This window comes from Micrasema longulum, unplaced genomic scaffold, assembly GCF_059751315.1.
Source record: "Micrasema longulum isolate JH-2025_06_02 unplaced genomic scaffold, ASM5975131v1 h1tg001536l, whole genome shotgun sequence".
Classification (NCBI taxonomy): Eukaryota; Metazoa; Arthropoda; class Insecta; order Trichoptera; family Brachycentridae; genus Micrasema; species Micrasema longulum.
Window position 1 is genome coordinate 42,294 of NW_028278719.1, and position 18,294 is coordinate 60,587.

The 18,294-nt window shown below is 31.5% G+C and overlaps 1 protein-coding gene across 2 annotated transcripts in view; it reads left to right on the forward strand.

The window, feature by feature from the left end:
• The window catches only part of LOC148274987 (phospholipase A2-like), a 77,840-nt gene that overhangs the window by 37,955 nt on the left and 21,591 nt on the right, over window positions 1–18,294 (forward strand). For both annotated transcript variants that reach the window (XM_088236329.1, XM_088236330.1), the window contains 2 exons: window positions 12,068–12,173; window positions 16,064–16,211. In XM_088236329.1, coding sequence (XP_088092455.1) covers window positions 12,068–12,173; window positions 16,064–16,211 — 254 coding nt within the window. The remainder of the gene's footprint in view (window positions 1–12,067; window positions 12,174–16,063; window positions 16,212–18,294) is intronic.

The window sequence follows — 18,294 nt, forward strand, 5'->3', positions numbered from 1 at the left end:
GGTTGTATTGATTTTTTTTTGTATCTTATTTCATTTGAATTGTGCTTTTACGCATAATTCATTAATGAAACCTACAAGTTTTGACCTAAAATTGAGCATTTACGTTCGAGCGAGTCAGACTTTTTTCAACTCTATATTAAAAATCTAAAAAGGCAATTTCTTAATTTTTTGATATTTTTAAAAACTGCTCTAGACTCTTAGCTTTCATGATAATACAATTTTTTTTTCGCTGAAATCAGCCTTCAAAAATACTGAGGCGGAAAATTCCTAAAATAGTTATTTGATAAAAAAAAAAAAACATTTTTAATCATTCCTAAGGCTAATTATGATAGAAAGGGTAAGGCTGAGGGTAAGGTGAGATGATTGTGTGTGTAAACTAACAAAAAATAACTTAATAGCTTTGCGAGAAAATACCTTTTTTATGTTATTATTTCATTTTACTTTTTTTTAAATTTATTAATAAAACACAGTTGATTGTAATAAAAATAAATTTATTTACAAAAGGTTTTCAAAATAACGGCATTGAAAGCTGAGAGTCTAGAGCACTTTTTAAGTTACCAAAGAAATCGTCTTTTTAGATTTTCAATTTAAAGTTAAAAATTCAAGTCTTGACTCGCTCGAACGTAAATTCTCAATTTTAGGTCAAAACATTTGTAGGTTTCTTGTTATGAAGCTGATTTTTTTTATGCGTAAAAGCACAATTCAAATAAAATAAGGTACAAAAAAGAATAACCAAAAAAACCTTCCACAAATAAAAAAAAATATATAAAAATCGATCCGGTCGAATAGATTTGCATGTTGGTTTAATTAGTGTCCTGACGAAGAGACGGGTACGTCTCGAAACCGGTAGACATAGAAAAGTCGGTAAGTGGTTATATACAAATATTTAGTAATATTTATTGATGTTCAATATATTCATAAAAACGAAAGACATATAATACTTCGAGCTAAACCATACCAATCCATCTTCATCCCACACTGCTTAAGTGGCGAAGAGATCTACAAAAAGCCGGAAGATCTATCCCAAAGAATTCCAAGTTATGTGACGAATTGACTAATCTACACATTCTAGACATTGGGGCATAAAAACAAAAGTTCATCTTAGAAGATAGCAAATTTTGACTTGGTGACATGGTTGGGAACATGAAAATGAATTGATTGCAACAGAGATGTGACATCACTTATAGCATTAAATATTTTGAAAATGCATATAAGGTCCATCTCAGTTCTACGTTTCTCCAATGAAGAGATTGCTCTATTTCAAAATAGGAATAATTACCCCTCTGTAATCCGAGCAACCATGCCACTTTTCTTAGAAAACGGTGTTGGACAGACTCGATATGGTCAATATGAGTCCTGTAGAATGGAGACCAAATATGGGAAGCGTATTCTAGATGGGGTCGAACTAGTGTTTTGATGGTATTAATATTAGTTAAGTCCGACGTCATTCTATTTATAAAACCGAGAAGTTTGGGCGATTTGTTTACATTATTATCAATGTGTTCACGCAGGAGAGTTTACTATACAAAGTAATGCCAAGATCCTTATTGACGAAATCATTGAAAGGGAAAAATTATTTAGTTTGTAGTTAAACTGTATAGGTTTTATTCGTCGCGAGAAAGATATTGTTTTACATTTGTCAATGTTATGCACCATTCATTAAAACAATGAATATCCTGTTGAAAAATAAAACAATCATTGTGAGATTTAATAAGTTTAAGTATCTTTTTGTCATCAGCAAAAAGCCAGAACTTTATATTTTGAAAAACATTGATAATATCATTAATATGTTTTATATATATTTTTTATTGTTTGAATCAATGTATTTTCAGGAATTCAACCATAAACAAGAACGTAGGTCCTTACTTAAATTCAATATTTGAAAACTAACCGTTTTTACTTTTGGAATTTAATCACAAACAAGTACCTAGGTACCTACTTATCAATGAAAAGTCTTTTTCTAAGCTAATAGCAGGCAAGCCAACGTTCGGGCAAGACAACGTCTATCAAGTCTGCTAGTTAGAATAAATAAAAAAAGTATAACGTTCAATAAGAGAAAGGAACAAACATGAATATTGTCTTTAAAATCCGATGCGGGACATCTTTCGTGATTTAGGATGGCTATTAAGATGGCGTAATAGTGGAACGTAACGATTTTTTTATCAAAACGTGACGAAAATATTGTACAGTTTACTTATACAAGTAAATAATCTTGTTCGCTGAAGCCTTATGAAAACAATTTGTTATGCTGGAATAGGAATTTATTGTGGCTGCGAGCCAAATAGCTCGACAAACAAATCTCGGAGGAGCGCTTTAGCGAGCCTCCGTAAAACATTTATTCGTTACGTGTGGATTGAATAATATAACGAATGTTTTCAAAGTTTCAAGGTTAAGGTTTGTGCCATTTAACTAAAGACACATTTCGTGTTAACGTCCTGTTAATCGGTGAAGCATTTGCAGGGTAAAAGTGCGGTATTTGTAAGGAAAATTGGTAGCTTAAGGAGGGGAAGTGGAGAGCAGCGGAAAAGTGGAGATTGGGCGGGAAAAGGAATGGAGAAAGGCGGGAAAAGAAAATGGCAACTGAAGAAAATAAGGGGATCCGCGTTAAAGGCGGGAAGGTTGTTCTTTACATTGTTATTTATGTAACAGTTTATGCAAGAAAATCAATTTTTAAAATCAAATATCATGTGTCAACATAAGTTGTGTCTGTTTTTTTCCAAATTAATTAAATTAAAATAAAATGGTAATGGTTAAACGTCATTAGAAAGAAAAATTTCCGTTCTACAAGATACTGTGTTTTGCTTTTACGTTATTATTCTTAGTCTTAGTGGTGGGGGTCAGTGCTAAGCAAGCTCCTGACGTCACTGCAACCTGTGAAGATCTATTGTGACGGTTCCCCGTGAATACATGAATTTGTTTGAATGAAAGTATAATTATTTGAAATTCATCGTTCATCGGTAGACATATTGTGATGATGATACAGACGACTTCAGTATCTGGGTAGCTGCGCGGACACCAAATGGATACGAGCCACGCCGCGCCGTCTAAGTGCCTTTCATGACCTAGTGCGCACTGGGAAGAGTGAAGCAGAAGCAGTGAAGATACTATGAATGACGCAGCTAACACTTTCTCCGGACCGGTTTCTAACTTTACTATAATATAATACACCAACACACTGCACATGTGATGTGCCTGTTAACGAAACGCGGACTGTTTTTTAAATAACTAATTTCATTCAGTTTTGGTTGGAAATATTTTAAGTAAGGAATGGAGCACGGAAATGGACCTACCTTTGATGCTATGAAGATGTTCTTCTATTTTGGGCACTGGATGATGAAAGTTCACTTAAATTGTGATATTAAACAATTAATTATAATAAGTTGAACAAGGACGGGGACAAGGACGAGTTAAAAAATTATCTAATAATAAAAATAAAATTGTTAAATGTAAGACGATGATTTATTCTAAAACTACTATTTTTGGCTAAAAAATAAATAAAACAAATTTAACTAAAATAAAATAGATCATGTGATTTGATTTATAAATACATACTACTATTTGCAATCAACCGATTGTAATAAAAATAAGTGATGTTACGATTTCTAACATCCCAAAGATTTTCATGATAATGGGACGCACATTTCTGAATATTTTGTAAAGTTAATTATTAGGAGTTATTCGTTTTCGATTGTCTTTTGTGTGAAAATAATTTAATTGAATTAATTGGTAGCAAAATTCCTATATTTCTGCCATAAAAAGACACCAAACACAATCTCATGGACAATAATTGGCAGGTAGGGGATATTAATGTTCGGGTAGGATAATATATTATATGCATGTGGACGTATATTGGCCAAGGTAAGAATAATTAAAGATACATTAGTAAATGTCACTTAACTATATGTTAAATGTACAATGATGTAAGTACTTAAGAATCTTGTTTGCAAAATAACCTTTTTTATTTATTTATTAATACATCAACGGTACAAAGAGCCTTTTACAAAAAAATGTTTTACAGAAATAATCACAGCCGTGCACAATAATTATGTAGTACATAATATGAAATATAATAGAATAACTAAAACTAAATAATTAAGTGAACATAAATTATTAAAAAAACAAAGAAGTAAAATAGAAACATAACATCTCTAAATGTATTTATTTTACAGAAACAAACAGTCGACAATGATATAATCTATATATATAAAAGGCAATGTTCAAATGGTTGTCCTCGATGGACTCGATAACTACCGGACCGATTTACGTGCGGTTTTCAGATAAATGTACATCTTCGCCGCGAGAAGGTTTATAGCTCATAAAATCTTCAATTTATTAAGCACAAAAAAAGTTAGGAGCGTAAATGTTTTTTGTATCCATCACCAGGGTTGCATTCGCGAGAATGCGGATAAAAAAATAGGGTGAAGGTTATTTATTGTGTAAGAAAAAGCTGGTTTTTGAATGTTAACAAAAAACATTATTTTTTATGTATCCCAATCAGATTATTTTGTTGAATTCCTTATAATTTCTACCCATTTATTTCTTTTTACTGAATTTTTGGTAATACTAAAATAATATCAACTTACATTCGATACATTTTTGAAAATCGGATTCCTGACTAAAGTGCATCCCTGAGCAGAGCTTGACATTTGCTAAACGAATTCTTTATTTAAAAATAATGAATTATTTTATGTTTTGGAATTCAAACACAAACAAGTACTTAGGTACCTACTTAAATTAAATATTATTTGAATATTATTTTTAGATTTGGAATTCAATCATAAACAAATCCAACGGTAGGTACCTACTTACCAATGAAAAGTTACAACATCTTGTATACGTTTATCCGAACGGTTTTTACTAAAGTTTTTAAGGTATACTTAATTATGTTTAATCTTAAGAGGAAACGCGGTCTGACTTTTCTTCAGACAAACGTATTCACGTATTTTCTCTCTGAATTATGGCACAAGAGAAATGTTTTTTTAAAAAATAACAACATAACAATAAACTATCACGAGAGAGGATAGAACACCACATCACTATATCTTTGCATTCAGATCTCGCTTCCTCCTCATTCATAGATCTTCTCATGCACGCGCGCCGATTATTCCGACCTTTGCCATATCTATCTTTGAGTATTTGTTGGATTTGGTCATGCCATGTCTTTCTCGGTCTTCCTCTTTTTCTGCATCCATCAATATTAGCACTGTAAATAGTTTTAGCCGTTCTTTTGCTGTCCATTCGCTCAACATCTCCAAACCAACGCAGAGCTCCTTTCTTGATTTTGTTGTTAATGCTTATCTCAGTCTTACGTAATGTACGGATCTCAACATTTACGCATCTATCGTATATATTTTTACGACACATTTGCATGAGAGATCGTATTTCGACAGCATTCGATTTTGTTCATTTAATCTATATGCGAGTATGAACTCAAATCTAGCAATAGCAAAGCATTGCCGGGTTTAGCGCGTAACATAAACAAGATACGGTTTAAAGACAGACCAGTGAAGTTTCTAAATTAAAATCATACATAATATTCAAGTGTGGTACAACAAAAGGGAAATGAGAGAGCGGATGGACGAGCAAGAGCCGCAACTTGTAAAAGAACGGCACCTTTCTTCTCAGAATTTCCCCTTAGCTTTGCTAAACGCTGTATAAAACAAAATACGCAGCAGCGTTGGGAGGATCATTACCGCGCTTCTTCTACAGGTAAAATCACTAAAATGTTTTTCCCAACGCTGGCTGATGCACCAACTTCCGTCATCATCACCAAAGTACTTTCGAAACGACCCAAATTTTTACCGGACACGGAGCTATGAGAAGTTATCTATATAAGCTTAAATTAAGGAATGATGACTATTGTCCATGAGATGATATTTATTTACAGAGTATCGAACATCTGTTATTTCAGTGCCCATTTTTCAGTTTGCAACGCCATAATCTTGAAGCAGAATGCAGGAAAGATGGAATATCCTTAACATATATCCACACTGTAGTTAAAAGTAGTTATCACGCGCCATTGTTCTTGGACTTTGCAACAATGGTGATTGGACTCATAAAGGTAATAAAACAAAATCAGTGATCGAACATCCCATTTCCAAGACAAACAAAAACGATTTTTTCCGAGTACCTTAGCCTTGTACATGACACGTAAGGCTACTAAATACAGAGGTCCAAATAAATATAAAAAAAAATAAAAAAAACAAAAGGGTGTGTTTAGAGGTGTGTGTATTTGTGTGGAAGTAAGCGTTCAGGTGTGTATAAGTGTAAGCATCATTAAATAGCAAGTGGGATCGTATCGCAGCCAGAATGTTTGAGTCTTAATTTATTTTTAAATAAATTAAGGAGCGTGTTATATATGTCAATAGATGAAAAAAAAGCATTTTAGTTAGAGCAATAACGATAGAGAAAAGAGTGTTGTGCATAGTTAGTGCTACAGACTGGCAAATGGAATAAATACTTATTACTTGTCCCGCGAAAGGGGACATTAAGATTAATTTTAAGATAACCATGAGAAAATCTTATGTTCTAAATATAAATATTTAAAAGTAAAGTTGGGAATAACAAAGTAATAATAATAAAAATCAATTAATACAACATTAGTACTTAGCATTAAAAAATAACTTGAGTTTACTAAATTATTATTTACTGTGGTCTTTACTTTGTTTTTCAATATATTTTCATTAATAATAATAATAATCATTGATTGATTTGGTGTTTATTTTGTAGAACTCTATATTTAAACTTATAATTAGAAATCAAACACTGATTTGAGTCTACTGAACACTTTATTTTATTTTTACAAATATAAACATATATAAAAATAAAAACTTCGTGACAATTGTTATTATTTGATATTTTGTTATATATAATTGTTTTATTATTGATATTTTTTCGACTACAATTAAGCCTAAAACTAAGTAGTTCTGTAGAGTCAACTATTCCTGTCATAATTTTGTAAAGCAGTAGTTGGTCCGCACACACTCTGCGGTATAGAGAAATGATTCCATGGAAGGTGGAGGCAGTGAGAGTTGATACATAAGAAATACCGGTTTTGTATTTAAGGTACTTTATAAATTTGTTTTGAATATTTTCTATTCTAGTTATATATATGGCATACTGGGGATTCCATATCTGAGATGCGTATTCCAAATGGCTTCTGACAAATGTATAATATAATACAACATACATTATAATGCAATAACAATTACTCTACACAGGTAAATACTATAACTATTTTTGTCCGAACTACCATGGATCTAAATAATTATAGTGCAATTAAGGTTCTCATAAACATGGCCTCCAAATAGACAAGAAAAGGGAAATCTTAGTTGACAAAACGTCACTTCAACAGCCAGTGATCTCAATCTGTCCACCATTACAAAATGTTTTCAAACGATGAATCATGGCATCACAGCACATTGAACTTTTAAATTAAATTGGTTTGAGTATTGTTATTACAAATTCATTGAAACGAAAAGTTATTATTATTGTTTATTGCAATATCAAAATCGGAACAAAATGAATTTTTGAAGTCAGTTAAATTCAAAATAAATTCATCGAGGGATCATTTGCATTATAATCAATTGTTTTGTTTACTAAATTTATTAAAGCTGAGTAATCTGATCAATTTATATTATTTAACGTGCTTTCAATATTAACTTTTGTATGGGTACTATTTTATTGAGTACCATGTTAACGTATATACTTAATTTTTAAATGTTTTTAATTGTTATTATTTTTACTATTTTATTGGAGGTATAAAATAATTTTATTGCTCTTTGTATTTCATGTATGTTTAATATAGTATATACAAATAATATATATAAATATATATATACTTAGAGTAAGTAAGTATATATATTTCTTTTTTTATTTGTTTATTTTTACATAAATATATTATTTATATAGAAATACAGGATGTTCTTTAAACCCTATCACATCCGAAACCACGATGATCAGTATGGGAAAGAAGACATAATAGCATATTTAAAAAAATACTTAGAACAAAGATTTAAAAAAAAATAAAACATTAAAAAAAACAAATGGTTGCTTACTTCTGCAGGGGAGAAGTGAGGGGAGCATCCAACCCGTGAAATGCAAAGAATGAAATACTCTAATAACGTATTGCATAATGTTATAAGTAGCATAATTTGACCATAATTTAAAAACATCTTGAGTTTAAGGTACTGTCCTAATGTTCACAGCTTCACTGTTAGACGCGCTTACTCCTGGGCTCCGTTAGTTTATAGAAAATAAACCAATTATGATTATTATAATGGAAAACTTATAAAACAACATAGGTATATTTTTTTTATTTTTTTTATTTTTATTTTTTTTTTTTTATTTGGGATTTTTACAGCTATTACGTAAACAAAACAATTAGAAAAATCTTTACAATACTAAAGTCAATTAAAAAAATCCACTGTAAATATAATGACACATAATATATAAGAAAAGAAGTTTAGTAATTGTATTTGTGTGACGTTTGTATTCATGTGAATGTGAATGTGTGTATGCGTGAATGAATGAGGGAGAGGATACATGTGCGTGTGGGAATGAATGAGGGAGAGGGTGCGTGTGTGTGGGTGCGTAAGTATGAAAAAATAATTGTTTAAAACTTGTAAATTGTATTAAAAATGGTACAATAAAGAGCTTAGTAAAAAGTTAGAAACCTTTTTGTTAAAATTCAAATGACGAAATGATATAAATTGTTTTTTTTTTTTTTTAAAGTGTGTTAAATTTCAAAATCGTTTTCTGAAAAAAAAAAAAAAAAAAAAATTTAACTGCTACACATCGAATGAATAATGTGCGACGAGTCCTATACAATACGGAAGGTAACCACAAAATGCAGTAAATACGAAATAATGACAACAATAAAATAAGGTTTGACAATACGCGAACGTTGATTCAAAACGAACACACAAATGCATATTATATGCACCTACATAATATATAAATAAGAATAACATATAAGTTTAATAGAAATGATTCGTATTATAAAAATCAGGTGTCACAAACAGTTGGCCCGCAGTACGGGGATACATAATTATATTAGAAGATCTTCTCACTATAAAACTTATATTTGCTCAGGGATAGAGAACAACGGAGAGGAGGATGCGGACAAAGAGGGAAATTTTATAGCAGGGTTCACATGACGACGATACAATAGACGGCACAGTGGAAAAATACAACAATTCGACAGTAGTTCGAACGCGGAACGCTGCGAACGTAGATTCACGACGACGTGACGCGCGCGGTGATGGCGACATATTTATTTATTTAAACACTTTATATACTTATACAGTTTCCATACATATGCATAAGGGCGAGCATATTGCCTTGAGGCAATTTCTTCCTACCTACCCAAACCGTTTAATTTGAGAAAATCAGTGGTATATGAACATATTTTTATTTTTTTATTTTTTTTATTTGAAAATTTATTTATAAACCCTTACGGATTATTACATTCATTTTACATAAAATAATATATACATTTTTCATTTATACTCTGTTGTTCAAAATAATATTTTTTACATCTTTTGAAAAGTTTGTCTGAGTCTTTTGTTTAGTTTTGTCTAGTAGTTTATTGTATAATTTCAGTCCCTGGTTCATTAGTCTTGATTGTCCTTGTCTTGTTTTAGAAAGTTGTATATGGTATTTGTCTGATATTCTCGTATTATGTCCACATTGACTACAATTTTTTACTAGTTTTAGTTCTTCGTCTACAATTACATTAGTGGCTAATTTATGGATAAATTTTAATGATTCTAGTTGAAAGAGTTCAGTTATATTTAATTGCTTAGTTTGTTTAAAAAGTTCTCCAGTTGCAGTTAAATAGGGAAGGTCATATACTAACTTTAATATTTTATTTTGTTGTCTTTGTAGTCTGTTTATGTCATTTTGATATCCTGCTCCCCAAAATAGTTGCGTATAACATATTTTAGTTTTTACATAGGCTTCATACATTTGATTGTTTTTTTTCTACGTTATTTTTTGTACTTGGGTACATTAGAATATTTTTATTATAAAACAAAACATTGATGTATAAATATATTTTTAAGAAATAAAAATTTACTAAATGTCTACATTATACTTTGAAAAGAAGAGCGGGAAAAGAGGGAAGGAAAGAGGAAGAAAAAATTAAAAACTCAAATATTCAGGAAGTGACATTTCATACGTAATTTGAATGTAAATGAAGAAAGGGCGGAGCGTCTCTGACATTAGTGGGTGAGTTATTCTATAATCGAGTAGCTACTACTGTGAAAGAGGAGGCAAAACAATTAGAGCGGTGAACGGGTATTGAAAAGGTTCTCTCGTTACTGAACGAAGAGATAGCCCGTGCTGTGATAGAGGTTGGAAGAGCTCTCTCAGATAAACATTTGAAATATTGCGAAGAAGTGATAGAATGTGAATGTTTCTTCTATGCCTGATACTGAGCCAGTGTAGTTGCGGGCGATATGTGCGTGTGCGTGTCCCCATGGTTATGATTTTCGATTAATTGTTTCTTATGGGAGCTCACACCATCCAAAAACCCATAAAAGTTCCCATTTTTATCTGCCGTCTTCGGACGTATGTGATACAAATATGAATTTTGTTTATATATTTACTACCATATTATATACACCAAATTAAACATTTATATAAAGTTGATTTGAGTATCTAACTAGGGTTGTAACCCCGTTCTAAGCCCGTCAAAAAAATATATAAAAAACAGTATTCAATACATGAAAACAAAAATTAAGGTAGTAGACATAGTGAAAAACGTAGTAAAAAACACATTTAAAAACCCAGAAAAATACGCAGTAACAACAAAATACATAGTAAAAAATAAAGTAAAAGACGTGGTAAAAAAGTATAAAAAAAACATAGTAAAATATGAAGTAAAAAAACTAAGTAAAAAGTGTAATTTTTTAAATATATATAGTAAAAAAACATACTTAAAAAACATAGTGAAAACCGAGTACAAAGTAATGAGGATCTTCAAAAACTCAATCAATAAAAAACTAATTAATTCATTAATACTAGTATATTAGTACTTTTTGCTTTGCGTGTTCATTGATTGCGTTTACTCACAACACCGTTGAGTATATTAAATTGAAGACCTCGTTCTTAAAACGCCAAATGTCCAAAAATTTCCAGAACGGCATTATTGGATTTTATTATTCTTTGTCCATACAATCGTTTTTACAAAACATTAATTTCTAATAAAATCGCTGGTACCACAAATTCACTGTTTTTTTGTTTGTTTTTGAAAAGCCACTATTTTAATTCCAGCTACTCGTACAAATTTTTGTTTATTTTGCACTAAAAGCCACAAAGGTCCAAATATTGTCTAAAAACAGCAAATTTCCCACTAATATTTTATTTCATATTTAACTATTTTAAATATTAAAAAAAAAAAAACATTTTCTATAGAGTGCACTTCAAGTATTTCTATAAATTAATTAAAGACACGAAAACAATCGTTAAACCGTGGTATTCAGTTTAAACACTCTCCTAAAAAAATATTGGTTTGAGACATTTAAAGTTTTTAAAACAAGGTGTTGAATTATTTATTGTTTGCGTTTGCGTAAAGATACGCGGATTATTCAATCAACTCGTTTAATACAATGTAGTGAAGTGATTTAATAGGAAAATAATTCGATTTAACTATGTTTTATTGAAAATGCAAAAACAACGTTCTATTTTTACAATTAAAATAAAATAATAATAAATATTGTTGATTAAACCAACTGGTCCTAGAAAAAGGTATAAAAAATGTGAAATATATTTAGGAGTAGCCTAGTAGGTGATATAATTCAATCAGATGAATCTCAAAGAAAGCTTTCAGCTTTTTAACTTCACAAAAATTTACTGGTGGAAGGATTAAAGAAATGTGGATGCTCATGGCAAAATTGTGAATGTTACAGTGTGTAAAGTGGCCACTTGAGCCAGCCAATGACAGGTCATAAACCTTGTAAATGCCGAGACTTCCATATTTTCTTCTCTGAAATGTTCTTAATTTTTGTATTAATATGTTAAACATTTTAATTAGTTTAAAAACCCCGTATTTTAATTTTTGCAGTGATGATGTGGACCGTTCCAACCTTTTGGAGCAGTTATCTTCTATGAACAAACCTCTGCAGATTTCACTGAGGAAGATGATGAAACTAATGTCACAATGCCTGCAGGTATTTTACAGTTTGATTACATTAATCCATTTCAGATAATAGGCAATTATCATGGATTTTTTTATTAGCCAAAAAAAAAAAGAAAAAATCACAAGCCTATCGGTACTATTCTTATTAAAATCTGTTAAGAAATAAGGGAGATATAAAGGATTAAGTTCTAGTAATTTGAACGGTGCCAAAAACAAACAATTCGTGACGTCATCAAGTATGACGTCTTCGGATGTTTTTTGACGTCATCGGATTGTTTTCATCAATGTCAATGGATTTTATAGAGTATTGATAGCTTCCTTTTTCTATGTGTCGTTTGTTTACATTTTTGGCGTTCTGTCACTTATCAAACGCTACCAGTTGTGATTTATAATTATCACGATAAATTGATGATTCAATCATTACCATAATAAATTAATATTTAGAAGAGGTTGAAAACCATAAAATAATAAAAGAAATTCGAGGTGTAAGATGTAATCCGTTTTCACTTTCATCTGTCAGTGCCTGGAACTGGAGTGTGGAGTGGATAAGGGGGGGCTTAAGATAATATGCATAGACAACTCTCCTAATATTTCTATCTGTGGTCTATGGCATCACCAACATTAAAATGAATGCATTACTCGTGAACTTCTGTGACAAACTTTAATACCAACTTGAGAAACGATCATTTTCGAAAGACCTTATTTTCGAAACGAAAAAAACGAATAAAAATATTCATTATAAGGGATTATATAAACATTAGGAGAATCTTTAAAAAATCTTTTATTTGTAGAGTAGGTTAAATTCGATATTTCTTCCGAGTGATAATACCCTATTCTAACGGAAGGCAACTCAGTGGTTGTCAAATAAACCTAAATAATTTAGTCCGCCAAATTCTATTGGATGTTATAGTTCCCATCAAATAAGAATAAAAACTTTTTTACAAACAAGTAAATCAAACAGCTATTATTATTTTTTTATTAACATAAACAGCAAATCTGCATTTTACAAAAAAATCATAATACTAACATATTTGGCTTAATTTTTTTTTAAAACATAAATTTCCTTCAACCCAAGATTTATAAAAAAAAAAACTTAAAAATCATATAGAATTTATTTTTAAAAATTGACCTAAAAATTATAAAACATATTTAGTTGAAAGTTTAAACAATTCAAGAATAAATGTAAAAAACAAATTAAATAATAAAATATTTTAAAGTAATATAACAAGAAAATCATAAGTTCTGTTTCATACAGCTGGGCAAAGTAAACAAAAAATTGTATACTTATGAAATGCATAAATAAATAAATATAATTACCATTCACCATCTTTGAAAAAGTTCAAAATGTTTGTTCTATAGGAACAATACACAACCCGGCACTAAATATATCAGATACGTGGGAATAACTATTGCCGAGTTCATGAAGTCTGTTTAATACGCCATTACAAGTATACACTGTCCGCGAATTGTTGCTACAACATTTTTCCAGGCACCCTGAAGTTGATGAGAGATAATAATTCAGGAAAATTCCATATTGAAAAAAATCAAAATATGTTTTTCAATTACAGTCAAACAAAGATTACTTCAGTGTCAATCAAATGAGTCAAAAATCACTCTCATTTAACAATTTATTTTTTTTTTAAATTCATATTATAGGATAGTGTTAGTTATAATATTTTAAACATCTTTTGTAAAGGTTGTTTAAGGCTTTTGTTTAGTTTTGTCTGGTGGTTTATTGTACAATTTCAGTACATGTTAAAAATAATCACGAAGTAAGTGCTTCAAATATAAATTTTATGATTAGAGTATTTGTTTAAATTACTTTGTAAATAATTTTGTTTTAGGACATGCTATAAATAATAAAAATCGGTCCAAATACACGACGCATGGGTCCCATTTCAAAAATAAAAATTTATAATGGGTCCTAGGTAATAGATATTGCAATATATAAGTATGAGTATAAAGTCAAATATAGCACTTTAGTATATATCACTCAATCTTGCTGCCCGTTTAACGTGTTTATAAAGTTTCGGGAACATTTTTGGTGTTAAATAAATACTAATAATGTGTACTAAAACTATTTTATCAGTCTGTAGTTATCTCATATCAGGGCCCCGATTACAATGAGATGTTAACATTTATCTTTAATTTTATCTACAAAGTAAAATTAAGATTTCTGAATGAAAAGCAAAATATGCGCACTTTTTTTTTTAAACATACCGATGAAGATATTTTAAATGTTCATGCAAATATACTCATTTTCGTAAACAAGTATGGGCTTTTCTTTGTAGACAGTCGAAGATAACTCTGTTAACTTCCCATTGTAATCGGGGCCCTGCTCTGATCTGATCAGTTACAGTTGACCCATGACGGTCAGACAGAAAAATGAATTACCCATATTTATGTTTTTTAATCGTGTTGTCAATTTTAAATGCAAGGTCAATTTTAAATTTAGCTCGTAGCAAACGATTTGAGGGGAAAATCAATGTAAAAATGTTTAGTTATTGGTGTGGAAAAATTTAAAATTTAAAGAAAATACTAAGCATTAACTCCTTAAATTATTTGTCAAAACGTTTGACCACAAAGTAAATAATGGTATAATATATTAGGCAACAGCTACTCTTGGTAAAAATCCTGAAAAGGGATTTCTAGTGAGGATAAGTCGCCCATGTAGTGGCTGGTTTGCATTTGCCAAATAACCTTCTAGCTATGCAAGAGTTTCCGGGTTCGATTTCTGATAGGGTCGACGAGAATTTTACTGTCGCTTGTCTTGATACCTGAGGGGTAAGACTTATCACCTTGCCAATAAATAACGGATTAAGAAACGACGATGATATTGGACGAATAAATATCTGGAGCTCTAGTCCATACTCGATCGAAACAAAATACCGATTATTCAACTCTTATTTAAGTGCAAATCTTGGCACCTTGCCAAAACTTATAACACCAAACTTCTGAGTTTTGAGAGTAAGTGTTTGATGAGAATAAAAGGTTTAAGGTGGTTCGATTTCATAGAATCGAGAACGGACGCAGCAGCCTCCTATAACGAACGTTTTGAGGATGTGGCGGTGGATTTGGTTTGGAGACATGCGTTTCTTTACAACTGCATCTTCCTCCGTCCTGGAAGGCAGTCGATGACGATTTTTCGGCTTTATTCAGCGTAACTAAGGGACGCGGGATTGAAGTTGGAGGAAGCAAAAGTGCTGGCTGACAATAGAGTCTCTTGAAGGCGTCCGGTTATGTTCACATTCGCCACCCAGAAGTGGATTTGAATAAAGGAGAAGAAGAAATTATAAAACAAAGACCCATAATTTTACAATTAATTTATCTGTGTGATAATTTTTCTGAAACAGACGTGAAAATATTTAAATAATTTCAGCAATTTTATAATAATGATTATGCTTGAACTGCCGAAAAATGTGTGAACTAAACTGTCGGACATTCAATTTGTTTGATAAAATTAGCTCTGGTTAATTCGTAATAACTTCAATTCATATTTAAATTAAAACCGATGAGAAGTCACGATCACTGGCTTTACAATCCGTTGTGAGTCTTGGCTTCTTTCAACGTTTGACACCATCTCTCTCTATTCTGGCATGTACTTCTCCAGGCCCTGATGCCGATAGCATCCACGCCCCGCTGCACCGCATCCAGCCATCGGAGTTTAGATCTACCAAAACATAATCGCTACCAAACATAATAGTGAAGTATCTGTTTGGGCGCAATCGCCTCCACATTTTAATAAATCGCATGTTGCTCTCATTGTAGATATTATAGAGTTTTCGGTTGACCAATAACCAAGAAACTTTGCAATTATTTTATAAGCAAATGCAACAAGGCCAACGTCTTTAGATCAAATAATCAATAATTTTGTTAGAATTATGAGTTAAAATATTATTAATGTCAGTTCTGAATTCGTAGGTGGAAGGCGTGGAGAAGATGATTTTCTCTTCCCGACAAATCGATGCTTCCGGAAGACGCGAGGGAAAACGGAAAGCAGCGGAAGAAGAAAAAGGAAGAGGGATACTTGAGAATAGTCCCCTCACACTCCTCAGTGGAATTCTGCCAGGTCAGTTTTTGTTATCTTCACTATGATTAAGAAATCATCTAACAAAAAAATGTAATTATACATACGTAAGATGTAAAGAAAGTTTTTCCTCTAAGAGTTACAAATTGGGACCTCCAGTCTCGACACAAATTTGAGTCTCGAGACTATGACGAGACTCGGAGACCAGGAGCCTTATGCTGGAAAGAAGTACATTTTGTCACCCACTCGACAATAGTCGATTGGGCATCTCGATTGTTTTGTCATAATGCAATTCTTGAAAACCCTCCGATAATTTTATTACAAAGACGAATGAGAAAGTGGCAACACTAACCAATCCGTATTTATCTATGGCTCTCCTGCCACACGTAAACTTTTATTGTTTCTTGTCAGACTTCTTCCGTTGAATAATACATAATTTGGTAATGTGTTTATCCCATTTAAAAAAAAAATAATAGTAATGCCCAAATACACATATTCGTTAACTACACCAAATTTTTCACCGTTATATAATATGACAATACCATTATGAAGACAGTTGAAACTATGAGATACTATATTAATTTGATTTGGTGCTGATACATGGGGGGATTTGACATGCATAATTTTAGTATTTTTTTGCATTTATTATAAGACTCATATCATGCGACCATTTAAGCAAGGAATTGTAGTCTTCTTGTAATGAGGAAGTTCAGTGGTTTAAAAAAAAAATATTTGTTAATAGACTGTTAAACCAAGTTAAAAAATTTTTTTTATTTAATTTTTATATATCGTATTATCGGCGCTACGATTTTTCAAAGTTTTGTATTTCTGAAATAACTCCGCGTGTAACGTCAGAGGTTCATTTCCGCTTATTCTTATTCAGTTCTTCCCATTGGTCCAGAAGCGACAAGCAGACCGGAAATCTTCCATAGCTCTCAGATCATAGGTTGATTCACATAAACCAGTGTGCGTTACGTCATTTGAAGTAGTGCGTTTTTATCAAAATATTTTTTATTATTTTTTCTGTTCATTTTCAAGAAACTTTGCCATACAATTTAATGCTCTTATTTTTACGCGTAAGAAAACATTTTTTGTATCCAATTTCCCGTAGGGCTGAAGTTCCTCATTGACTTTCCGCAATAGAAGAATTTCTTGAGAAATTACAAGTGCCGTGTCATCGGCGTAAACATAATGCAAACATTATGCCAAAGCATACTTAAAATTTTTTGACATTTATGAGACGTAAGTAATATACAATAATAGACCCAGAGTAAATTTATTTATAAATTCCACTCTACCTGTTGTAAAACAATTCGGATACTGACGAAAAAACTATGTTCTTAATTCTGTTATATGCAAACGGCAATGCAATATTATTTAATTTATACCACACACGGATACAAACACATACGGGTACAATAACACTTAGTGTCCACTGACATTAGAACATCCTCTATTATTACAAACTATTACCTTCAAAATACTCCTTTTCCGACGGTAATGGTTTTAATAACAGACCATTCAGCGGCAAATAGCTCCGCAAATGGTTTTAGAGGATTGCTTTAATATCACTGCACCATTTCCTTCTTTTGTACGTGTTTTCCTTCAATCCGTCAGCGCTTAGAATCTTCTTGGGTTATCCCCGATCACTGGACTACGCAGTTTTTATCGGGTCATGGTAAATTTAATCAAAAATTATTTGTTTTTAATATTGTTGACTCCCCTTCGTGCTGCTGCGGATATCCTAACCAATCTTCTGAACACATCATGTGTCTTTTCCCTTTACCCTTCTCTATGATTACCGAATGGAGCTTCTCGCTACTATCCGTGGCCCTGTTATAGGTCCTGTCGGATATACAGATCTGGTGGCTTCTAAAAAGAATTTCAAGGCTTTTTAAAAGTTTTGTAATCATTTCGGCGAATTGATCATGTCCAATCAATTTAATCCCAGTCAGTGAAGAATTCACTTCTCTCTCTTCTCAATCCAATGAAGTACATATTATGTACTTCTGGATTACTTTCTTTCAGCACAGAGATGCTAAGGCTACCAGATTTCAGAGAGCTCCTTCGGGCAGCTTTTCTCGTTTGACAACGAGCAAATTTTCCGTGTATGTGGGCACCGCCA